This window comes from Cyanistes caeruleus, chromosome 17 (assembly GCF_971803275.1).
Source record: "Cyanistes caeruleus chromosome 17, bCyaCae1.hap1.1, whole genome shotgun sequence".
NCBI classification, from domain to species: Eukaryota; Metazoa; Chordata; class Aves; order Passeriformes; family Paridae; genus Cyanistes; species Cyanistes caeruleus.
In genome coordinates, this window is record NC_141717.1 from 9,244,134 (window position 1) to 9,269,322 (window position 25,189).

A 25,189-nucleotide genomic window follows, 5' to 3' on the forward strand; every position below is an offset into this window, starting at 1 on the left:
TATGAATTCTTTACTTTTTTTATTTTTTATTCAGCTCTGTGTTCACTTGAGATGAGTCATTCTTCCAGTGAGCTCCTTCCAGGAAGGATTCCCCACAATCCTCAGAATGTTTCTCTTTCTCTGTACTATTAAAGTTCTTTCTCTCTTATTACAGTTTCCTTTTGGCTGAAATCCTCTTTGATTCCTTCTGAAGGATCCTTTTAAAAAAGGAAAATTACTTATTACAAATGTTCACAAAGAGAATTACTCTAGTAATTCTTAAAAAAAAAAAAAAAAGAAAAAACATTTTAAGATTATTTGAAATGCAGATCTTTTCAATCAAGGAACTTGAGGTCTCGTTAATGAGGTCAGAAATAGTGGAGCTGTTGCTAAAATGTGCTTTGCTTTCAAACCTTTTCACTGGTTTATGGCAAAGCTTAGATGAAGCTTTGTGTGAATATTTAACATGAACTTAGAATACCATGTGTGCTGATGGGTGCAAGATGTCTTTCTTTGGCAATCTCAAAAGAAACGACCCTATTCATCTTGTTTGTGTGTTTGTGAATGCCCTGAGGTGAGGATGAAGAATTACTTCAAGAGGGGACTTCACATCTAGCCCTGTACTGCCCATGGTCTAATACTGAAATCTTCCAGGAAATTTGGTGGGTGTCAGATAAGGATGGGAAAAGTGAAGAGATGAGAAAATGTCAATTACTTACCCCTTTTGCTACACAGAGTGTGGATTTAAGTGGTATTTTCTGTTCTTTTATGTGAAATAAAGCATGAAGAGACAAGAAAATGTACAGAGCTCAAATCCTGCATGTAAAAGACTGTGTGTAGAACTCAATGGATTTGCTTGAAACACAGCACTAAGGAACATGCAAGAGGGAGACATCAGGTGTGGGCTTTGGGTATTGGAAAACAGAATTGTGCAGTGACTGGGCAAAGGTGGGTGTCTGACCCTGCTCTGCAGCCCTCTGTGTCCCAATGCTAGTTTAGTCATCTTTCTCCATCAGTAACTACAGATTGAAGCACTGAATGCAGGAAAAAAAATGAAAGCCTCTGGTGGAAATAAGTCTGAGAACTCAAAACTGTTTGTCCACCCACAGACAGTTTTCCTACTAGCTGAAAAGAGTGTTAATAACAATTGCTACCCTGTGGTTCCATTTCACTTCTGGGCAGAAAGGGCCCAGGATTGTTACACTGAGTGGACAGTGCCTCCATTTACACATCAGGATTTTTTCTGTTGCTCGCAGTTCTCTTGTGGAGATCGGTCACATCGTTCACTTACCTTGTGTCTCTGCAGTGAAGGGTGATTAAATAACAGGCAGCTGTGGACAGCAAACACTTCTCTGGTCTGATTTACAGTGGAGAAGAAAGGGTCAAGGAACTAGGCAATAATCACCAGACTGCTCAGAGAAGGGACATCATCTGCTCTCAGCTGTGTCCTTGTTTTACACGGGAGAGAAGCTGCTCTGAATGTAGCAGAACGAGGTGGGCAGTGGAGATTTGAACAACTCCAGCTACAATTGACACTTAGCTGGGGCTTTGTTTTTTCCTAAAATGGTGAACAAGTGTTGCTGCACACCTGTCAGGGTGCAGGCTCCTTTCTGTCATGCAGTGCCTACTGCCAGTGTTGCTGTAGTGACTCAGGGATAGCAGGAGCAGGGGGGGATGAGGGTGTGACGAAAACAGGGATGTGAGTGGGTGTGTGCCTGCCAGGCTCTGGTACATGACTGCAGCTGCTGTGGGGATGGAACCAGCTACAAACTGGTAAGAACCACCCCAGCACTGGCACAAGCAGGGCCCAGGATAGTGGCTGTGCTACAGCCAGTTCAGGAATGTCTCCACAAGCTGGGAACATGCCTGGATTACACAGCAGATCAGGCAGCGTCTGGATGAAATTCCTACCTTCTCTCCTGGTTCTGCTTTTGTCTTGCTTTGTTCTTCTAAGAATTCAGAAAATGCCTCCAATGTATATTCCCCAGTATAGGCCACTTCCTGAAAAAAAAATCTAAAGTTAAGTATGTAACTCTGTACACAAAATTTTGGAAATAATGGTGAAATCAGGTAGAGGATTTGGGTTCTTTAGACTGACCAAACCCTAGACTTTTGTGCTTCATTTGAAAAGCAAGGGCAGAGGCACAGCTGGTTACAACACCATCTGAAACTTGAGTGTAAAGAAGAAATAGATGTATATTCCTAAGAAGAAAAGGATTTGTATAAAAAACAACCATTATTTTACAGTACCAGTTTGGGATCCTACCAACTACTGATATCAGTGGGGGTTTTTGTGCTTAACAATAAACATTGGAAAGATATTCTGAAGAATAGAGTCTTTTAAGTGTCTAGCCATGCTATTCAAAGCTGTTCAAAGATTTTGATGGAAATTCAAATTCTGGAATAGCTCTGAAATATACTGTTGCACAGCTTGAAAGAACAAGATGAACATGAGCAGTGACATTAATTTTCTTATACTTCACCTTAAATTGGGGATTTACTGAGGATTTTCTTCTGAGGAAATTTAATGAAAGAAGTAGTTTCAATTTAGAGCTTAAAAATTTTCTGAGTGGGTCTAGGCACCATATTGTATTTTAAAGATTCCTCCCTAAAAATCCTTTGCTCTCTGGAAGTATAAAAGGGTTTTGAACAAGTGTTTTAGCAAAACGTTGTAGCAGTTCATGTACATGACATTGGGAATTGTCTGCTGTTATCTGAGTGTATTTAGAAATAGGTGGAGGCCTATTCTCAGCTGGGATAAGCTCACTGCCATGAGACCAATAATGTTGTGTTACTTTACACTGGGTACTCTTACACTGATTTGAGTTCCAAGGACTGTAAACAAAGCACCTCCAGACCAGTGAATTCACTAAAATGGTACTCTTTTTGTGTACTAAAATTCTGGTATTTCCATTCCATTTTAATAAAAAGTGTGGCAGCTTTGAAACTACTTTTTTATGGTTTTTATGTTTGTAAGTTTAAGTATCTCGAGAAAGATTATTTTATTTTGCCAGAGGCAATTTACATTCTCAGATGAGTCTTGATTTTTATCAACTCTGATGATGGCTGGAACATCAGTTTCTCAGAGCCTGAAGACCTGTAAAGCCAGAGAAGCAGCTGATTCCTTTGCTGGTTATTGGGGATATGTGTCAACACTTTCCATTACAGTAATCTGTGCATAGGAGTATGTAAAAGTTATTTTTCTCACTTAACCTGTATAAACAGATCTACAGGAACGTGCACTGCTAGTCAAGTACAAGACAAAATTTCTGTACTTGAGGAAAGTATTACAAAAACTTGGTGCACAAGGAAGAACTTGAAATTTCAAATACCCTTTAATTCCAGATTATTTTTAATTATGAAATAATCCCTTAATAGTTGATGAAAGTTTTACTGGTTTGGGGCTTTTTTTTGTTTGTTTATTTGGTTGGGTTTTTGTGGGGGTTTTTTTGCCAACTGACATTTTTTACAAGCATTTAATGTGTTTCTGCTTTTCTGCTAGAAGACTAAACATTGTGTGAGTGTGCAGGACTGCAGTTCAATTAATCAGAAGTTGTGCATGCACATCCAAGAGGAAAATCTCTCAAAGATTAAATGAGGACATGGGTAAATGTCTTAGAATTTAATTTAAGTTTAATACTAAGAAGAAAAATGAAAAGCTTAGTAATGCCTTAATTATAGCAGTATCTTATTTTTTTTTTACTTCAGAGATATTTTCTTTTTAATTAGATAGTCTACATAGATGGAGAATGTAGCTATTTACTATTTTTCTTTGCCTTCACTTTCAGTAGCATTTTCTAATTATTGTGTAACATAGCTGATTTATTAGGTAGCATATTGCAAAAATCATTGGTCTTGACAACAAATATTCATTCCCAATGTAGGCTGGGATACCAGAATGAAGTAAAATTACTGTATTTAATGTAGAGGAGAAAGTTTTTTTATTTGGGTTTTGTGAAAATGTAGAGGAAAAGGAGCAGTACCAACATTTTAGAGACAATTTTCATGAATGCTCTGGAAACAACTAGCACAAGTAATTCTTTGACAGGACATCTCTCATCACAGTTTCAAGTAAAAAGGCACTGCAGTCATTAAGAGGCATAGGTAAATTCACTCCAAGCTGAGACTGTTGCCAGAACCCAACAGGCTGATTGGAAATTGTTAAAGAGCAGGATGTGAGGCCCTAAGGACTTGTAGTCCAAGTGAGTAAATGATACCTGAGCCCTTGTCACATATCTAGGATGAGACAACAGAAGGGTTTCTCCTCTAATTCAGGTTCTTGGCAGCAACGTCTACTCAGAAGCCAGTGCTGAGCAGAAAAGGACCAAAGCTTTCTTAGTGAAAGGACTCCTTTCTCCCTGTGACACAGGTGCAAGCACAGCCCCCTGCCCTGGCATGTACCTGTGCCTGCACAATCTTCCCCAGCAGCTTCTCACCTGGTAATCCGGCCCAGCAGGAAAGAGCGTGAAGAACGGATAGCGATCCAACGCCACGGACAGGATCTCGTTTGCCGTGACATCAATCTTTGCAATCATTATGTCTTTGCGGCTTTCATATTGCTCTCCCAGCTTATCCCAGATCAGCAGGAGTTTCCTGCACTCGTGGGACCAAGGGGCATCTGCACATTTAAAAATAAAATTAGGAGGACACAGAAGTGCATGTGGTGCTGCAATCACAGGGACCTATCTAGCCCTTCAGGTCAACAGGGTTTGGGCTTCCAGTTGTGGTCAGCATCTGCTTCAAACCATTTGCCCTTCATGAATTTCACATTTCCATGTAGTGATAACTAGTTATTCACTAACACATTTCTGATAGCACTGCTGCTTTAGCTCTCTTTAGCCTGTATGACTGTAACAAACACAAAACTTGGATTACGTTGCTGGAGAGTTGTGCCAGATAACCAGTGCAACCCACGTAAGTCTTGCATCATTCCCATGTTGAAATACTTGTCAGAACTACAAAATACGTCCTTCATACTAAAATTAACTGTGTTCACAAACCATGCTATGTTGACTCCAGAAAGAGGAGTTTGAGTTATGGTGCTGTTCTGAATCTGAGCAATGCACTGATGCAGGCCACCAGAAAGGCAAACTGCTGAGAGCCCAGTATCCCTTTAAAAAGCTCACAACACAGTTGCAGTCCTTCATTTGGGATAACAGTGCTCACACTTGGTTTACACAGAATTAAAGTTTCAGGTGCACTTGACTGAATACAATACATTCCCTTTACCAGCCTTTCATTTCCAGAGAATTGGTTCAATTCTTGCTTAGATCATTCAGTTTGTTCATGATACTGAAATGTAAAAATTACTTGTGTGAGTGACACAGCTGCAGCCAGCAAGGAGGGTGGCAGGAATGTACAACCTTAAGGAATTTCTGGAATTCAGGATAGTACAGCTAGGTGTCTATACTTCTGTTAATGCTGCATCTTTGCTTTACTGAAGTAACTAAGGCACAAACTAATCCCTGCTGGCTGGTACAAGGATAGGGCAGAGGTGTCTTGCTGGAGAGAGTCATGTAAGGAATCCACATCCCTTGCAGACAGAGGAGGAAAAAAGAGTTAAAATTTCCTAAACCACAATTCCTATATGGGATTTAATCCTAGAGCATTATAACAAGACAATCTCACTTAACTCTCCCTCTGCCCTAGTAAGACAGCCTGACTCATGCTGTGCAACACACTTCCATCGTACACCTTGGTGTTTCAGTGTCATGCTGGTTTTCAACACAGATTTGATAGGGCCTTGACAAATATTTACTGAAGAGATCCAGTACTACTCAGTGCAACACTAAGTCAGGAAAGTGTTTCCATAGATATGACACAAATTTTTCTTCCATTCTTTCCACAAACAATAATAATTCATTGAGCTCTGATTCTGTAAAGTGCATAGATTAGTTTGGTATATAAGCATGAGCTTTCATTTTTTCCTTCCAATTGATCATGTTAAAGCAGCTTAAAATCTGAATTCAGCAACAACACTTACAAAACATAACAAACACGGTCATGGTCTTATTGAAGATGATACTGTTGAAATTCTTCCCAACAAGCACTTTGACAGGCATCTTGTCCCAGTCTTGTGGAATTTCCTCACTAGAGAGATGTTGCTAAGCAGAAACAGAAACATTGCTGTGAAAGTGCAGGGAACATTGAGAAACTGTACTCCAGCTCAAGTTAATGTGAGACTGATGGGACATTACCTAATGTACTCTGTTACTGTCTGATAACTCTTTTATATCATTACATCCAGTTCTGCCATCACATGGTTCCACCTTCTGTCCTTCAGCAGGAGCTGGGATCTCACACCCCTGGGTAGTTGGTACTCAGAACTACTTGTCTCTCTCTTGAGTACAGGCTCTGTAGCAGACTGTCTGAAAATGATCCTTTGGAACATAGTTGTATTCCTTGTCCTGAATTCTTGTTGCCCAATGTTCAGAAGGTAGACTATTGAAAAGTTTACATGTTGTGGGCTTTCAAAAGTGATGTAAAACACAGCAGAAAGTGTGCATTGCTGCTTAAATCTCTGCCTTCACCACCAGTCATGGTCCCCACATGACTTCTACAATTTACAGTGCAGTAGCTGGGAATTTCTCTTTTTGACACCACAGCACAGTAGTAGAAAGGCACATGTGCCCCATGGCAGCTGTCCTTGGTGGGACTGTGCCCCTCAAGCAGATCTTGGTGAGAAAGAGGCCACATCCCCTCTGCTTCCATTCTTCTGCTCACTTCCAGCACTGAATACAGGATCTACCTACCCATGTGTCTTAAATTCTGCCTTCTCTCAGACTGGCTGCTTTATCTTTTCTCCCTGTAAATCACCCTGAGGAGCACTGAATAAGAAAAATGTTTTAATGTATTTTTCACATGAGTGTGATGATGCCTCATTATGGCAACAGATGCTGTGTTTACCATTGGGAATGATCCCCCTGGGAAAATTCACTTTGCTAAACTTGCTTAAAATAAATACCAAATGTTAATCCCCTCTGAAAATGTCAGTTTTCTATTTACTGGATTTTTCTGTAACCTTAAAATCTGTTTCAATGATTGTTTGCATCCCTCCCCAACAAAGGGAGGGAAATACCTCCATTATAGTATTGGAAAGATTGAGATAGAGGGAGTTTTCAAACCACTAAAATAAAATATCAGTTAAAATATTGGGCCATAGATGATCAGTTCAGTATTTACATTGGAGGAAAACTTTGTAGTCCACCTGAGTTTTTAGATACAGAGGAATGCTCTGTCAACAACTGTAGATGAATGCACTAGGGTGACAGTAGATTAATAAAGCAGTGATCACAACAGGACACTGTTCTAAATTAAAAAGGGGGTGCTCTGCCAAGCTGTTATATTTTAGCTGGTGTACTGGAGAGCTGTATCATTAATAATGGACATACCTTTGCTTTTCCATTTAGGTAGTTCTGGCAAAATTCTTTTAGGTTCTCCACAGTCACCTCATCTGCAGGCATTTTGTATTTGGCATCGCTGGTCAGATTTAGGATTCTCACGGCAGGAACATCGATGTCCCTGATGCGAAAATACTCAAAAATCCGTCCATTCCTTGATTCATCAGTATCCACCAAAACAAACAATATCTGATGATAAAGAGAGAGTCATGCATCTGGTTGGGCCTTCCAGGTTTGGTTTAGCTAGTCTGGAGAAATGGACTGTGGAGCCTGCAAGCAGGGTAGGATTCAAGGAACTGTGCAAAATCATTTTTGGTCTCAGACCAAAACCCAGCAGCTCTGTGGACTTTATTTTATCTTGATCCTAGTTAATAACAAATGCTAAAGCAGCCAAAAGTAGTGCAGCTTTTCCCTCTGTCCTTTCACAGTGCTTTGCTATCAAATCTTTCAATTTCACACTTTTAAATTACCCCCCAAAGTGCTTATTACTCTTCCTCATAAGTATTAATGGGACTGAAGAGCTGAAACACCTGTAATCCATATGTATTTACCAATATGTGATATCTTACTACAAGATGACTTACTGTTCTTCAGTGTCTCTTGTACCTGGAGCAGAAGTAGCACCACAGAAAACCAAAATATTTGTGTGTCTGACTGCCTGTAACAATCTCTACACAGGCAAACACACGGCTGCACATGCCTTGCAATATTCCTCAGGTTTTGTAGCTGGCTCCAGCCTTTTCTTCAACCAATATTCTGAGAGCCTCGTGGCATTTCCTGGTAGAGCCAGAAATTGCCAGAATTTTGCAAAAACTACCTTTGGTTGGAAGGTGCTCCCAGAAAATTTTATTTGTAAAATCAGAAACAGGTTCATTTGTAACAGCTGGAATTAGTGCTCCTCTTTGTGGTCTTTGTGTCTTAAAGAATCATTTCCAGCTGAAGTTTATCTTTCAGCTTGTCCTTAACAAATTCAAGTAATAGTTACTGAAACTGTTTTTAAATGGTTTGGTAGAGTTAGAAGATGGACTGACATCAGTGTATTTTTGCCAGTAGTGTTGACGAGTGATTTTCCACTGATCTTTTGGCATTCCTATTTGCAAATCTGGATTGAGTGTTACAAACCTTTCCTCTGAATTCTGCGGCAGCAGACTGGTAGTTTTCATAAATCTCACTGAAAGTGTCCGAGTTCGTTGGGGTGAACAGCAGGATGTGATTTTCAACAGGGACATCAAAAATCTTCACAGATGTCTGGGAAACAAAAGACTCAACATCTGCTCCACTCTTTGTAGGCAGAACAGTGAATCAGAGGCTCAGCATATCAGTATCCCTAGGTTCTGCTATTGCAAATTTCACTTTTTAAGACTCAGTTCCCAGTCATTTCCATAACCATTGGTTTTTGTTTCATTGTTTTAAAGCAGATAAAGTAGGAAGAATCAGCAGCTGCTGAGTGGGTTTTTTTCTGTTCTAGGAGAAAACTCGTAGTCATGCATAGATTTTTACAGTCAGAAGGGACTGTGATCTTCTAATCTGACCTCCTGTATAACACACAGAGAAGAATTAATGCTGAAAGTAAAAGGTGGTGTTACCCAGGGAGGCCCAGCTGCAGCAGCTGTGGGGGCAAGACCTGGCTGGGCATTTCCTTCCCTTCTAGGAGGCATCAGCAGCTTGTATCCCCTTCCCTGCACAGGGCTACCTTTTTTCTCGTGCCACCCTATAATCAGAGGCAGTGGGGTGTCCCCCAGGAAAGCAGGAAATTCCATCTTTCCTTTCCTACCTGCACTAACAATTACTGCTGGTTCCTTTCCCTCTTGCCTTGGCCCAGAGCTCCCTGTTGCTGTGTTGGAGTGCTTGGAGCCAGGGTTAGGGACTGACATTCCAACCTCCCACCACACTTAGCTGCTGCAGAAGCAGCCTAGACCTTGGTGTTGGCTCCACAGGAGGGAGGTGTCTGCATGCCCAGAGCTCGCTGTTCACCAGCCACTCCTCATCTCCTCTAGGAAACAACATCTTGCCAGAGGGAAGCATCACCTGGCCTGGGTTAGAGCTGCGTGCTGGGTTCTGCTGGCATTCCTAGCTCTGTTTAAGAGTGACCTTGTCAAACAAAGAAAGAAAATTCTCAGTCCCTAAGGTGCAGAATATTTCCCTAGGTCTCTTTCTGCATGGATTTCCATCCTTCTCCTGTAGTTTTTGCTAATACAGCGAAATGCACATACCTCAATATTATATTCAGTGACCAAATCCAAGGTAAAGGTTTTGATTAGCCTTGTCAGGCCCAGTTTGTCCTGTCTACCATCTTCAAGCACTTCAGTATGCACAGGTTTTCCCTGGACAAATAGTGAAGTTTGTGAGGTTGGTGGCCTTATCAACTACAGGAGCAAAATGACAGGCTTTAAAAGTGAGAGTTTCATGATCCTGAGCAACTGAAATTCCATAGCTTGTAAAATGAATGTCACAGCTAGATTGCAGAACAAGATTACAGCTAAAATTCAAGGTACAGCTGACAGATTTAATTTGTTCAGTAATGTTGACATACTGAAAGATCTTTCCTACATCTATACACGTTATCTGTGAGATTTGCTCACTCAGGAAATCATTGGTCTGACTGCTTCCTAGTCTAAATATTGCTGCTACTCTGTGTTGTTTTGGTTGTGTTGTTGGCCACTTCTGCTGTGGACTGGAAGAAGATTCCTGGTCAAAAGCAACACACAAGAAAAGAGGTGAATGTTGGTAAATCTCACTGAATTTGGCAGCAAATGTTGATTAGAACATTTGAAAGGTTGAAAGTAAAGCTATTATACCCAGATGCTTAAGCATAAATTAGGAGCCTGGATGTGGGCAGACAGATTGAAAGTACCACTTGTCTAAAGGTTGCTGGTTTTGCCTCCTACTTGTCTCTCTTTTCTGCAATTGCATTATTTTTTTTGTGTTAAGCTGTTTGAATTACGACTAGGAAATTATTTAACCTGAAAAATTCCCAAACTGCCTTTCCATAGCCCACAGCTGTCACAACACCTTACCTGCTAGACTTTTGTACTCCTACCTTCTTAAACACAACAAGAGAGTTCCTTTGGATGCCGTAGCTAGCACAGACATTCTCACTGGCTGTCATCCCAAAAGGCATCTCTGGCACATCTTTTGCTGCCTCACAGAAAACTTCCACACTGTCATTGTGAAGTTCCTAGTTCAGGAGAGAGTATTTATTAAGACTGCCCTACATCCTGCTAAGATGTGTAGGAGTTAGAGCTCCAGGTGAAGCAGGCCCCTAAAGGCTTGTGATGTAAAGAGCAGAGTATAATTGTAGAGTGGGTAACACTTGCCAGGGTTCCTTCTAAGGGGAGATCCGAGCAGTGCTGTGACACATCAAGTGTCCCCCTTTACCACCTGTGTTGGTGTCCTGGGCCAGCAGGGATGCTCTGGGGTCTCCTCTGTCCTCCCTGCACTGATCTAATCCCCCCTGCTCTCCCCTGGCACTCCCAGCCTCTGCAAAGCCTTCTGCAGACGGGGAGGGATGGTGCCAGCAGCTGCTCCCCCTGCACAGCCGGCAGGAGGTGAGGGATTACAGAGCAGGGCTCTCTGCTCTCGAGAGGAGCTGGCTGGCACATCTGGGGCTTTTGACTGAGTGCTCTTCAAGGCAGGGACCTTGAGTCCTGCATCTGTCAGATAGTCACTCTGCTGTCCACCCTCAAACTAATAGTAAATAAACAGGATGAAAGGCAACAGCACTTCCAGATTTGATTTAATCAGACAATTATTTCATGCTAGATGAATAGTAATTTATATGCTGAGACCTTCCAACACATCCTGGCACTCATATTTGTGAGCAATCTGTGAGTAATAGAAGGCCAAATATGGCTCTTTATTTGCTTGGACACTGTTTTGTTGGCTTCCACCCATTAAATTTCTGACATGCTCTAGCTCATGCTCATCTATTATCTTTTCAGCCCCCGAGTGAAACCAGTGTCCAGTCAAACACATCTGCAGGCAATATCTGCTATCAGTGTGGTTCAGGGAACTCTCTGGCATCACTGTGATAGAGCTTCTCAATTTCCCCCAGCACTGGAAAACTGCCTTCCTTCCTAAATGGCTGCAAGCAGATTGCTGCAAAGCAAAAATCTGGGCACTGAGCATTTTCAGTTTGTCCTCTTATGTTCTATGTGCTCACCAGCTTCGTTACTATGGGGCATTTTGGTAATGAATCCTGTTTTCCATATTCACAAAACTTGGAATATCTACTGTAGCCAGCACATTTGGGACATTATCAGTTCAGGTATGAGTCCAGACATTGTGCTTCTAACTGGGCAGAGAGATATCAGAATAAAAGTCTCTTTAGTTAGAGAATATCCTTGATCAAATTTCCAGATATTTAAGATTTCAAGGACACACTGAAAAAGCAGGAAAAAGCTATTCCTATTTTACTCACTCTGACAGCATACCTATTGACTATTGTTCACTAGCATTCAGCCCAAATCCTGAGAACTTTATTCTACTTTGGAAACTGGTAGAATTTGCTTGAGAAAGGAGCACATGTGTTGGGTCATACAGAGTGGTAATATTTTATGACTTCCTATCCATGAAGATTTGGCCTTTTTCACACCAGCCAAATCTGGGAGGGCTTGGCAGATGCCCGTTCTCTGAGGATGCAGGAAACTCTGCTGTGACCAGAGCTGTGCAAACCCTGCTGGAGCATCCTGTTCTCAGGAGAAGTTCTCAGGGTCTCTGTGCCCAGGTACTGATTAAGGAAATGTGCTGTGGGGTAAGATTTTCTTATTTCTGCCTGGGCTGCTTGTCTAGAAGTGTGCAAAAATAGATAGAGTTATTTTTTTTTTTCAAATGTAGAGAAAATTGAGGACCTAGGTTTTTCTGGTGAGTTCTAGGTCTTTTGGATGTATGGGATTTGGTGGTGATATCAAGCAGTATAACCCAAAGCTGGAACAAAAACCAGCCTTTTGAGCTTTCCAAATAATTACCCTAAAGAAGCCAATCACTGCTAAATCATCAGCTTTTATGATGGCTTCAGCCTGATCAGTAGAGTTGATTAAAGCAGTGCTAGGTCCTGTTCTTCTTTTCACCCATGTAATAAAGGTTGAGGCTTTTCTGACTCCTGTGGGAGGAAAAGAGAGTTAAAATGAAAGTCAAAATGAATGACAGAAATTTCTGTGCAATCAGGACAGAGGCAGTGGAGGTGCAGAGGGATGCTAAATATAAATGGACTCGGGCTCCTTAGGACTGAGGTCAAAGCTGATTGAGAGGGGGCTTGAGGTATCCAAATTCAACCTCAGGTTCTAGTTTAAAGTGTTAAACTGTAGTTTAAACTGTAAAACTGTGTAGTTTAAACATTTAAACTGTTGTGACTGTAAAAGACCAGCAGTCTCAAGATCAGCACAGCTTTTTCTGAGACCTCTGCAAATGGTTTTATGTCCAGTTAAATGATTAATCACACATGGAGAATAGAGATGAAGAAACTCAGACAGGTAGAAAACCTGTCCTGCAAGATTTCATGTGTCCCAAAATCACAGTAAGCTATAAAGTGCTATCGACCTAAGGTTTAATCCAGAATGACTTCAAACCAATTGCAGATTTTATTGAACTGTTTGTTCAATTACATTAGGTGTCAAAATTGTTCCTTTGATGCTGCAGGAGGGGTCTGATAGGCACAGAGACATGTTAAAATTCCTCTGTGGGGCCATAGCATCACTTCAGTTTAGACATAAGAAACAAAGTTATTATTTAGTTCTGGATTGTTCCATCTTTTGGCTTCCAAATTACTACTACCACTTCTACTGAGATTATAGTCAGTCTGTTTATATGGTAGATTCTCCTAAGCTTTCAGAAGTTTTAAATGTTGAGTCTCTTGAAAAATCACATTTTTAAACTATCACGTTTTCAGAGGAACAAATTGAGGCTCAGGCGATTAAAATCTTAGCCTTTTCATCTCTGTGTGGCAGACACACTTGTTGGACCAGAGTAAGGGTTAATTAAAATCATACATGAAAAAGGAAAAGTTAAGTGCTGGAGTCAAGATGTACAGTACAAGTGGATTATCAGAGATGCAAGTCCTGGTACTGTGCATTTTAGCAGTATGACAAGATCAAAATTGAGTCCACTGAGACCATTTTACTGCCATCAATTTTGCAGCAGACAGCACTGCAACTATCTTAAAATACTTTTTTTTTTTTTTAAAGTGAAGCAGGCAGTAATCTGCTCTGCAGTGTATAGGCTGCAGAACAAAGCACAGAGCAGTATCTAGTGGCCACATAGTGCTTGACTTGTGCTGTCTAAAGGCAGAATTGAGGTCTTGTCACTTATGTCAGTGCTAAAGCCCCTAAGCCTATTTTCTGTGTGGTTAATCTTTCTGTTGAGTTCCTTTAATCAGCCTGTGTAGTGGCCAAATTCTGACTTTGCAGTCATAAATGTTGATTTTATGAAGCCTAGAATTTGACCTTCATGTTAGGTCCATTGCCAAGGACGCCATTCAAAAATTCCATCTTCTATAAAGAGTTTAATTAATTTATTGATTTAAGCAAGGTCTGCAGTTGCTTTTGTGGTATGAAGTATGTACCAAGTCCTGTATGAGAAGTCACTGGGTGGCCAGTGCCCATTTCCAATTGCCAATGCTCATTGGTTTAAAAGTCAAATGTGAGGTTTTACTCAAGTGTTGCACATAAGCATTTACCAGTGAACAAAATGTAATTTAATCCACTGTTGGTGGCACATGTCCTCCAAATAACTGGTGCTCTCTGCCTTGTACAAAGCACAGAGCAGCAACCAGCTTCCTAATTCTTGCATCTTGCTAGAAAGTGTGCCTAAAATAAGAGCTTTCTGCTGCAGGGCAACTGTGTGTGTGTTGTTACAATTCTCTGTACTCACTGGCTCACACCAGAAAATCTGTCAGGTTTACCAGTTTAAGAGAGGTTTTCTTGTCAATGCTGTAGATTTAATCAGAGACTGAAAGTAGGGGCTTTTGCTTTCAGCACCTCTAATAAAAGTTCAGTATGGCACATCACGCTTTCGGTGGCATTTGTGCAGAGGCTGCTGTTTGCACAAGTCTGGATGGTGGGAACTTGGTAAGAAATTCAATAGCAAGGAGGAGCAAGTTGCTAAAAATATTGAAGATCAGGTTTCAGCAGGAGCCACAGGGGGCTCAGCAGTTAAAGATATCTTAGCACTGGATTGTGTACAGGTTCAAGAGGTAAACTTTGGGTTCCTTTTTTTGTTCGGTGTATTAAACTTGTGACTCACCTGTGTGTGCTCAGAGTACACTAACAGATGCTTGGCCAAGTCATGCAATTTTTATCACCTCTGTAAAAGTTCATCATTTTATGAAAAGAAAACCAACCTTTTCTTGTATATACTGTAAGTGAACAAAAATGTTTAATAATACCTGGATTTCTGGGATTGCTCAAGTCTGTCGTTGTCTTTGCTTAATAACTTTCTGTAAAATACTTCCAATTATTCTATGTTTTATTCTAAGCCACATATGAGCTCCCTCTGATGGCTGAATGGCAAAATTATTTTCCTTAGCTTAGAAAGCAAATCTGTATGTTAAGGACCTGTGAATTCCCAATTCACTGTTAGAGGCAGTGCTGCTCCAGCCTGCTGCTGTAGGCACACTGCCCATGGGAATCTCAGTCAACCAGAAGAGTAATGGAGCACTTTTGGGGCCCAGTTCTTGTTTGGCACAACTTGTTAATGTTTATTGTAATAATTGGGAGTAATTGTCTTGTTGGGGTGACTGTACTCGGTGGAATAACACCAGTAATTAATTTAGCTGTGTGAACTTAACATAGAGAAGATATTCAAGATATGCCACTGGATGATGAATTCAGATTCAAGCTCCTGTACTGGTACAGAGGCCATTGCATATTTAAAACCATGGGCAAAACCAGCATTCCACCTTGTGTATTTTTTATCTGAGCATCTATATTTTTATTCTCAGCAGTGTAATAGATGGGTACATCCTGTCATTACATATCATTGTCTTATCAGTGCATGAGACAGATTACCTTTGCAGTCTATGGGATCTTCCCTGCTGCCATTCACAAAGAACTTCACAGTAGGAAAGGCTTGAATATTAAATTCTTTTCTCAAGTCGTGTTGGTGGGTCACATCCATTTTGCCAAACTGGATTGTTGGAGCTTCTTTTTTAAGCTGTCGTGCAGCCTCAGCAAATTCTTCAGACAAATTCTGAGATGATTGAGATAAAGTAACATCTGGAAAAGGCCAATCAAAAGCAAATGGGTTACATAAGCCACAGCATGAAGCTTTCTAGTGGAGGTTGTTGTGTCAAGTGGTAGCTGGAGGGTTTGAATAAGATCTGCTATGACTCAGAAACAAATGAGGATTATATTTGCTTCTTTATATTGATGCTGGTTTTTCACCATTCCCTATGTCCTTGAACCAATATCGATGAACATCCAGCAACATTTCAGTATTCTTCTGTTGGGAAAATATGATGAGCAATTGAAAAGTAGTTTGACTGACTGTGCTGGACATGAGTTTAGGAGGGGTGAAGGATAGAGTTAAACATTGCTCACATTAGGACTCTATGATCCCATTTCTGTAAGCACTCCACTTTTGTAGTGCAGAAAGTACTTTTCCAGATGAGACATGGAGGAGGGAGAGAGGAGCAGAGTGTGGTGTTTTAAAGGCTGGCAGTCATGTGCTGTCCTGTGTCCAGCACTTCTCCAGCTCCCATGGCAGATGGGTGGAAGGAGAGAGGCCATCCTAGGCTGGGCCCTGGAGCTGTAAAGTTATATTAACATGAATAAAGGACTAGAGAAGGAAACTAGGCACACAAACATTCAAAGACAGGAAAGAGATAAAGTCCTGGAGCTTTATATTTTTGCAACTTGGGTTGAAAAAACCACAAATTTTGATTGAAATTGAGATAATCCGTCTTGTTAAATTTCTTTTATTATAAAGAACAAAATGTTTTTCTTCATGTTGTATACATAAAATTTTTTTGTTTCTTCAATATATTTCACAAATAGAAACAGACGAAAAACATTTTAAATTTGGTTTCATAAAATTGTGTTTCTTCTTTTGTGTATATGAGTGTTTTTGTGTATGCACACATTCAGATATATAACTGCACAAGCACACATACAAATGCAGCAAAGCATGAATGTAACACAACAATTATCTTTTGTTCTTTCACAAAATGGTAGATGAACTTCCCAAGAGGCTGTCTTCCCCTGGTGAAGGCATTGCCCAATGTGGTTATAAACAAAAAGTAAATGGACATTTCTGTAAGAGTTCTAATACCTGAAAGATAAATCCATAATCTAACTCAGTGCTGAGTTACATTCCTTGCATTATTCATCATTATCCTTGCTCTGAATCCCAGCCATCAATCACTTTCTTCCACCTTACTGTTGCAGCAAGTGTGCAGGTGAGCATAAAATAATGCTATTTTCTCAAAATATTAAAGTGATAGTGATAGGCCCTTCCACATCCAGTCACATATAGCCCCATCTCAGCAGAGGCTCACAGAACCCCTGCACTGGAAGAGCTGCTCCAGCTGCTAATGTGCCAAAGGGTTCCTGTTAGCAGAACAAAACTTATTGTCTGCTCAGGGGATACTCAGATATGTGATGAAGAGATGGTGCTTCTCTAAATAAAGTCAATGAGCCTTAAGACAACAGTGCAAACCCAAATTGTGTTCTAATTGCCTGTAAAATAAGTGTTTCATCAAATAAATTTATTATGATTTTTCAAATAAATTTTACCCAAACTTTAATTTCCTATTTCCAATTGATAAAAATGGTCTTATGAACTTTTCACTCAACAGGATTGTAATGTGTTATCTCCTAGCACCAAAAAAAAAGGTAAAAAAAAGTATCTCCAGTTATACCTCAATATGCTCTAGAGGCAACTGCAGAAAATCTACAGTTCTGACCTGTCAATGTAAGAAATTGCATGTCTACTCTATAAAAATACTGCTGCTTCTAGGGACATTGTGTGTTGAGCCTTTATGGAATATTTTTGCTGAAAATGATTGCAAAGATGGACTATTCAATAAGACATGGAGTACCTGCTATGCAGTTTGAGAGTGCTGATGCCCAGTGACTGCAGGTGGCAGGGCTAGCCCAGAACAGTTATTGGCCTTTCCAAGAGGAAGGGTGTGTGGCTCTGGACACAGTGCAGTTGGAATAAGGGTCAGGAAACCCCAGAGTGAACCAGGATTCAGCAGCTTTCAGCTAATTCTAGGTCAGTGTTTTACACCAGAGGCAATTTCAGTATAAGGATTTTTTTTTTTTTCTAATAACCTGAGTTTGCACAGCTCTTTTACTGAAGCTGCGAAAGTGGAAGCTTAAATGCTTTTTGCACAGTGAAATAAGAAGGGGCAGAAGAAACTGTTGGTGAAGTCCAGACACAGAAGCTGAAGCTTCACAAATATAAAAGAAATATTAAACTTAGACATTAGACATTTAGGTAGTTTGTCTGGGAGGAAGAGGGCTTTAGATCCATTTTTCTCTGAAATATTTTCATTCCAAACAGATTATTTAGGATCTCTTATCACTGAATGACCTGAGTAGCCAGAGTTGCAGCTAACTAGGAATGTAAGTAGCATGCTTAGATAATGGGAGTTGGTAGAGTTAGTAGCTCCATGCTGCAGCTGGGAGAAGTGCATGACTCCTGAAGTCAGAGACCAGGAGAACTTTAAGTACCATTAACCTGCTAACTGTGAGACACAAGTTCAGTGAGCAAACAGACAGATAAAAACTGTTTCCTTGACTACCCAGAAATCATGTGGAAACATCCATCATGCACCTTTCCCCTGCTTTCCTGAGTGATTAGACTCCTCTTCAGCTCTCCATCAATTCCTTTTCATTCCACTCATTCTCTGGTTGCCTCCCAGGTGCTTTATTTTTCAAGTCGTTTGAGTGTTGCAGGAAATCATCACTCCTTTTATCTGGAGCCTTTTCTTGAGTTTTGTTTCGCTTCCTCTGGTTTAGATTTTCATTGACACCGATCACTTCAGGCCGTGGGATGAGGAAGCAGCTGCTGGGGCTAATGTGGCATCACAGGCTCCAAACTCGAGGAGCATCAGCAGGGAGCAAGAGCTGACACGGATTAGAGGCAACAGAGCTGGTGACAAGGCCACCAGGGAAGGCATGTGTGGGCAGGACAAAAACCAGTGTAAACCAGCTCAAGAACAGCATCATATTAACATGGGAGAATGTTTCTATTATCAGTAGTTTTAGCTGTGTTTTAAATAAAACAAGGATAAATTAAGGGTTTGAAAATTAAAAGTGGGAAGAGAACCAGAAATCCTGTATTTTGACTCTTACCTCTTCAGTGCATCGACAACCTGAGTAAGCTGCTACTTCTTTTTCATGGTGCAGTTTACTGAGCTAAAATATATTGAAATGTGACAGATAAATCTTTTGCTGACACATGAATGTGTTTAATGACCCTAAAGAATTCTTGAAGTGGGTATACACAGAAGCACAATGAGTTAATTTTCCTTTAGCTAATTGCTGGTGGCCTCCAATCTCATTATTCTGTCTGAATTGATGGTTTAGGGATTGCTGCAGTCATTGTGAATGTGCCTGTTGTCCTGCCAGATACTGATTTCCTGGCTGTTAGTTTCTGACATGGTCACAAAACCATTTCAGCAGTCCCATTTCTCATCTGTGCAGGCTGCTTTTACAGTTGCACCACAGATATATAAATTTCTCTGTAGAAAAGTCTTGAGATGAAGGATAGATTCATGTTTAACATATCAGACTGGAAGGATGTTAATCTTACTGCAGTTGCAAGTTTGCTTGTGTGACCTTGAATTCTCCTCTTCTAGAGTGAGATACAGCCATAACCTCCTGTGCTGACCTCTCTGCTTTTTAACTGAGGTTTGCAGTTCATTTGAGATTTTCTTCTATGTAAACATCAGAGTTTATTCTAATTTGGATTATTGTAAGCATTCACTAAAATAAGTGAGGGACACTTACATGAGGGACCTATGCTATTAAATAATTCTCCTGCAGGTAACTGCAATTTCTTCTTAATAACTTCACTTTCAGCATTTGTGCCTTAAAAAGGAGCTGCTTGTCTTCAAGAGTAACCCTCGTTTGCCTATTAAATGTCATTATCTCAGCACAGGCTGTCAGTCTCCTGGTTTTCACAGGTTGCAGGAATACTGTGGCTGACCCAGTACCTCACTAGATGTACAAATGTCCTGCTAGAAAAGGTAAACATCACCTTTTCATAAATGAGAGTGTGCTTAGCACACAAAGCAGCAGCACAATGTCTGCACCACATGTGTGCTTGTCCTTAGGTTCTCCCTATGTTTATCTAGGATCTGAAAATTTTTCTCTGGAAAGAACAGCATTAGGCACTCTCAGAAACCTGTAGAACCAAGCAAGGGTCTGAGTCTTTTCATGAATTCTTCTGGTAAGTTGGAGGAAATGGTGTTAGCATGTGCTCTGAAAGCAGTGCTTTTAGTGTTTGTGTTTTGAAGTGCCCAAAGTTCATTCTCTCTGTGATAGGCATATTTGTTAGAGCGATTGAGACTTCTTATGGTGGTTATTTGCTTTTCTCTGCAGTGAAAGTCAGCAGAGGGACTTAGATTCAGGCAGTGTGTAGTGTAAACAGTGAAACTCTCCAGTGCAGGTAGCACTGATCAAAGGTCTCCCTTCTGCTGGTGACAAGTGCTCGGAATTCTCTGTGCTGTAAGCATTTGTGTGGAATTCAGATCAGTTTAACATGGATTGGGAGATGCCACAGCCTGCAGCAGAAGAGCCCTTTGAATTGAGTGCTGAGATTAGGTGCTGGGCAGGACTCACACATTGCTGGGTGATGCAGTTTTCAGACATTTCTTCTTGCACAAAACAGCTGGGATGAGAGAGGAAGAGTGCCGGGTTTCTGGGTCAATGCTTTGCTTTCACAAAGTGAACTTTGCCCAACCCCAGAGGGATCTGTACACTGCCTGGCCAAAAGTCAGCATGTATTTATAGTAACCCTTCCTGAAGGAAGGCAGACCTGGGGCACTGTGAGGGTGGAACTGACAGGTGTTCAAAAGTCTTGGGGGTCACTGGGCAGAAAACATCAAAGCAGACTTCACCTGAGAAGTACAGCGAGACTGGTAAGTAAACAACATTATGCAACAAGGAAAGCATTGGGGTTTTCTTGTAATTGATAGGTGGTCTAAGGCACAGTCTGAATCAAAGTTTGTGCTCAAACTTTTCTGGTGTTGGTACAGCACCAGAAGAAATCCCATCTTCTGGGAAGCCTGGGATTCCTTCCCACTCTTTATATCTCTGTGTTCACTGATGAGTCAGGAAGAAAAAGATCTCAGGTCTCACATTAGTTCTGGATTTCTTAAGATGATTCCTGGCAGCCTCACAGATTTCCTGGGTCATCTGGGCAATATTGTTTTCTTTAACATTATCTAAGTTTCCTTAATAGTTCCTTTTTAACACTAATTGTTTATTTAGATAGACTTTTAAGAAGTAGGATATAAAAGATTAGGGCTTTTTAGCTTTTCTGTGCAGGTCCCATTTTAGTCTCCTTGGGCTGTGGCAATGAAGTAATTCCAGCAAACGAATCAGCTCATTCAGCATTGTGGGGTCAGGTTTCCTACAGGGCAGTGCCTGACTGCAGGATAGTTTTTCACTGCCCCAGAGGCTGTTTAGTGGCATGTCTCCAAAGGGAGACTGAGGCCAGTGATTTCCAGATAATGGATCTGTGCTGTGGAGCTCATCACTCTTGGGAGTGATTCCATAATTCTTTCCAGAGACTGTAGATGCCTTTATGGTTTGTGGGGGAAATCCATGAGTTTTCAGTAAGCCCTTAGATAGACATGTTGGCCTTTGATCCAAAGCAGAAAGTGATGAAGTTCGCTGGAGCAAGGTGTGAGGGTGGTGGGAAATCAGAGAGGTCCAAAACTCTGCTCTGGAGAAGGGCCAAGGAAGTTTGATTTAGATCCCCACATCCTCTGAGTTTCCAAGTCCTCGTGCTACTTTATTCTGAACAATTCTTTCTCCATCTCCTGTCTCTTTATGAATTTTTTCAAGTCTGTTTTCCACTCAGACTTGGTTGCAATGCAGAAGTGTGTTGCAATATCTCACTGTTACTAATCTTTGCCAGTACTAATAAAGTTTGTCAACAAACTCTACTCTGACCTGGCCATTTCTATCCTGTGCTTTGAAACAAAGAAGAGAACACAGAATGACTAAGGTTTTTCTGGTAAGTCATTTTCTCACCAAAAGTGTGCATCTCCAGAAAAATAAAACAATTCACAACTGCAGATTGAATTTGGCAAATAGCTTTAAATCCTCCGCAATTAGTAAACAAAATTTTCCTAAATTTCAACACTTTCAGTAGTATCTAAAATTTTTAGACATTATGTTTTAAATAATTTTCTAATGTGATTATTCTGAAAGTTTAAAAACACTTGAAGTTTTGTAACCCTTTCTCAGGATTAATGAAATGCTTGGTATGATGCAAATATATTTATAGTTTCCTGAGTCTGTTATTACACTTTAGGTTTTGTGTTGGAAATACAAATGTTTTCATTTCAGGTTGACCTACACTACAACATTATTATTATTATTATTATTATTATTATTATTATTATTATTATTATTATTATTATTATCATCGTCATCATCATCATCATCATTATCATCATTATTATTATTTATATTATTATCTTTATTGTCTTAATTGTCTTCATTATGTTCTTTGTTATATTAAGTTTTATTGTTTATTGCTAAACTATTATATTGTACATATTATTATATGTATATATAATATTATATATTACTATATATAAATATTAAATATTTTATTGTATATAATATGTTATGTTATATTATATTAATTATATTAACTATATTAATTATATTATCAGCAACAAAATCCACATTTGGTAGTGATGCAAAAGAACAAATTAGATGCACATCTGCAAAATTAGGATATTGCTCTAATTTCAAGTATCTCTTCAAAATATGGAACAGTTTGGGGGTTCAGCTTGTGCCTATGTCTGCCACTTGCTTCCAAAGAGGGGCTGGTTTGCACCAGTTTGTGTAATTTAAGGTTAAGGGGACATGTGCACTGAGCTCAGGGAATTTGGCTCAGCAGAGCAAGGTCAAGCCCAAGCAATAGGCAAAGATTTTGCTGCCTCATGAAGATCAAAGGGTTTCTGCTACCAGCAAGCTGCTGGCCAGTGCAGATCCCTGTTTGTGGCATGGAAAATTATGCAGCATCTAGGTAACATCACAAGAATCAGCTTCTTGCCTTTTGCCTTTGTGATGTACTTGATAGCCAGACCTTATAACAAAGTTAATTACTCGAAAACCCCACCAGTTTTCTCCCCAGGAGGAACGAACATGAACCTTAAAGAAGGACTGCAAACATGCCTCTACCTAATCAAGCACTCCTTTCAGGGAAAAAGAATATAATGCAACTACTGACATAAAAATATTGTAAAAAGACAATCCCTGAAGCCTAAACACTCACAGAGGGGAGACGCCATCCAAAAAACCTCATACAAAGTGCTGATGAAAATGTAAGAGGGAGAAAAGCACTCTCTGATTAACTTTTGTTTGGTTGGGTGTTTTTTAATATGTTTTACCCATCACTGCTGTGAAACACATACTTGCAAAATTAGGCAGTGGAAGCAAAGAATGCCAACTCAGCACTGTCTTATGGAGCAGACTGGTATTTAACTACCCCAAAAAAGAATAAATTACTGTAGTTACAATCAGAAATAGATACATGGAGGAAACCAAAACAAACAAGGACTACTAGGGGACAAAACAATGGTAAAACAAGCATTTGTGAGTGCCCCAACATCAGCCATTCTCTGCAGAGCCACCAGGGTAAGGGAGTGGAAATTGATACTCACAGAACTTCACCAGGAGGTATTTGGTCTCCTTCAATGCTCTGTCAAAGTTGCTCGTTTTCAGCAAGAGGACGTGGTTCTCCTTTTTTATTTTGGGGAGTTTGGTTTTCTTTAGCTTTGCTTCATTTGGGCTTATGCTGTTTGCTGGTAGAAAGCCTTTGAGAAACAAGAGGAGAAGAAGGAAAAATGTATGTGTGTTCATCTTGTCCTGCCTTTATGCAGATACTGAAAAAGAAAGCAGCAAAGGAGCATTAAGCAGTAGGGTTTGCTGCTGAAATGTCTGCAGCTGTATCAGCCAAAACAAGAGGCTGATAAGGTTGATAACAGTCTACCACCAGTGGAGGCAACTGCACCTTTCCATGGGAAGATTAAATTAGTTAAGTACTTCCCCATCTTTAGTAGTGGTTGTGAGGGGGAAGTATTTATAGGGAATTTGGGTTTACTGTTTCTGTAAACAAACAACCCACAGGGAAGGTGAAAGAGCACAGGAGGAAACATTTGCCTACAGAAGCACGAGTGGATTCAGTGTGCTGGTGTAATTAGACACTCTTCTCTTGTCAGGGCTGCAGACAAAGAAGGTCAAGCACCTGGCACAGTATTTGAGGGCTGCTCCTCCATTTAATATTTGTTTGTCTCCTGCACTTACAGATCTACTAATTGTGGATTTGACTGAGAGCTTGCTGAAGTCAGGGGAAAACTTTCATTTCTTTGCATAGGTAATTTTAATGTCTGTAATTTTTTGATGTCTTGTCTGTGGGGCTCCCCTCTGTACATAAGTGCCAAGTTGTAGCTCAAGTAAGATTCTACTTTGTGGGTTAAACCAGAAGATTTTACCATTGGTTTTCAGTGGTAACACAATTTTCTGTGCAATAAACTGAAGGGATTAAATGTAGCAATTCATCCTTAGGATGTCTATCAGCTATGCATGTGAACTATGAGGCCTCCCTAGACAGTCTTTTCTGAACCTTTAAAAAATATCTTACAGAAATATTGAGATTTTGGAATTCCTTCAGTTTACCAAGGAATTATTATTTCTGTAAATGTCTGCCAGTCTGTAGTTGTAGCAGAAACACCTTTGACCCTTAAACTCTGCTGAAATTTGTGAACCTTACCCCCAAAGCTGTAGCTGGTAGGGCAGATCAGGTATTCTAGGGGTTGTTTCAGTGGCATGAAGGACAGACCTGGCTTGACAACAGGTGGGTCTGGATGAGTAGAACCAAGAACAAATTCCTTCAATAAAGACTCTTTCCTCTTCTTGAGGAATAGGGAGTGATGCTTTCCACCTCGTGCTTTTAGGAGACTTTCTATTCAGGAGGACACTGCTAAAAAGAATGAATGTTCATCATGGGGGTTGATTTAGTAGCCTCCATTTTCTGTTGATACAGGATCTTGGGGGGCATATTGCTGGAATTTTATCTCTTTTCATGCCTGCTGTGAGTGGGGCTGGGTTTCCAGCAAACTCTTTTCTATCAATCTCAAAAGCTCTGCGTTGTAATGCACCTTGAGATGTGTTCTATTAGTATTTGTAGAGCGTGCCTAATGAAATCAGGAGCTGTGTATTCAGGCTGCCTGCAAGATAAGATCACACATAAATACAGATTCAGCAATCAGGTACTAAAGGAGAAAAAGAAACAGAAAGATAAGAGTCTCCCATTTGACTTTGTGGTCTCTCTCTTCATAACAAAGATGTCTTTCAAGCAACATACAAGTAAGGTTGAAAAGCATCTGTCAGAATTGCAGGTTAAAACTAACAAGGCCTGTTTGAGCTGAGCAGGCAGTGTTTAAGCTCAGAACACAGCCTAAGGCTCCCAGAACAAAGGTAGGATGACAAAACCATTTGCTGGCAGAGCTGGTTTTCCCCTGTCTGCCACTAAAACAAATAGCCATCAACTGAATTCCCTCCTGGAAACCTCCTACCAGGAAATAGGCTCCATCATGGAAAGGGCTTCTAACCTCCATGTCC

The 25,189-nt window shown here is 40.4% G+C and overlaps 2 protein-coding genes across 6 annotated transcripts in view; one reads left to right on the forward strand and one right to left on the reverse strand.

Moving 5' to 3' along the window:
* Nucleotides 1-23,623, reverse strand: PDILT (protein disulfide isomerase like, testis expressed). 2 transcript variants are annotated; one of them, XM_023936697.2, is made up of 11 exons: nt 23,230-23,623; nt 15,383-15,589; nt 12,347-12,480; nt 10,420-10,557; nt 9,593-9,703; nt 8,502-8,627; nt 7,371-7,568; nt 5,963-6,083; nt 4,416-4,597; nt 1,891-1,980; nt 1-197 (listed from the first exon to the last, which is right to left on the reverse strand). In XM_023936697.2, the coding sequence occupies exons 1-11, from the start codon at nt 23,426-23,428 to the stop codon at nt 129-131; spliced, it is 1,575 nt and encodes a 524-aa protein (XP_023792465.2). In that variant the 5' UTR covers nt 23,429-23,623; the 3' UTR covers nt 1-128. The 2 variants fall into 2 exon arrangements, with proteins under 2 accessions (XP_023792465.2, XP_086710833.1); XM_086854707.1 differs by lacking the exon at nt 8,502-8,627.
* LOC111936000 (acyl-coenzyme A synthetase ACSM4, mitochondrial-like) overlaps nt 20,341-25,189 on the forward strand; it is a 16,071-nt gene continuing 11,222 nt past the window's right edge. Inside the window, exons 1-2 of one of the 4 annotated variants that reach the window (XM_086854703.1) lie at nt 20,354-20,463; nt 23,875-23,942. The gene's annotated coding sequence lies outside the window, so the exon portion shown is untranslated. Of the gene's footprint in view, nt 20,464-21,467; nt 21,567-23,874; nt 23,943-25,189 lie in introns of those variants that run through there. The other 3 variants (XM_086854704.1, XM_086854705.1, XM_086854706.1) reach the window with 3 other exon arrangements.

Bases quoted from the DNA above. Each gene is read 5' to 3' on its own strand.
- PDILT (XM_023936697.2), bottom strand. From the start codon at position 23,428: ATGAACACACATACATTTTTCCTTCTTCTCCTCTTGTTTCTCAAAGGC. The intron at 12,481-15,382 runs GTAATCTGTCTC...TTCCTCCCACAG, and splicing joins AGATCCCATAGACTGCAAAG to GAGTCAGAAAAGCCTCAACC. The intron at 1,981-4,415 runs GTGAGAAGCTGC...TTTTTTTTTCAG, and splicing joins CTGCTGGGCCGGATTACCAG to GAAGTGGCCTATACTGGGGA.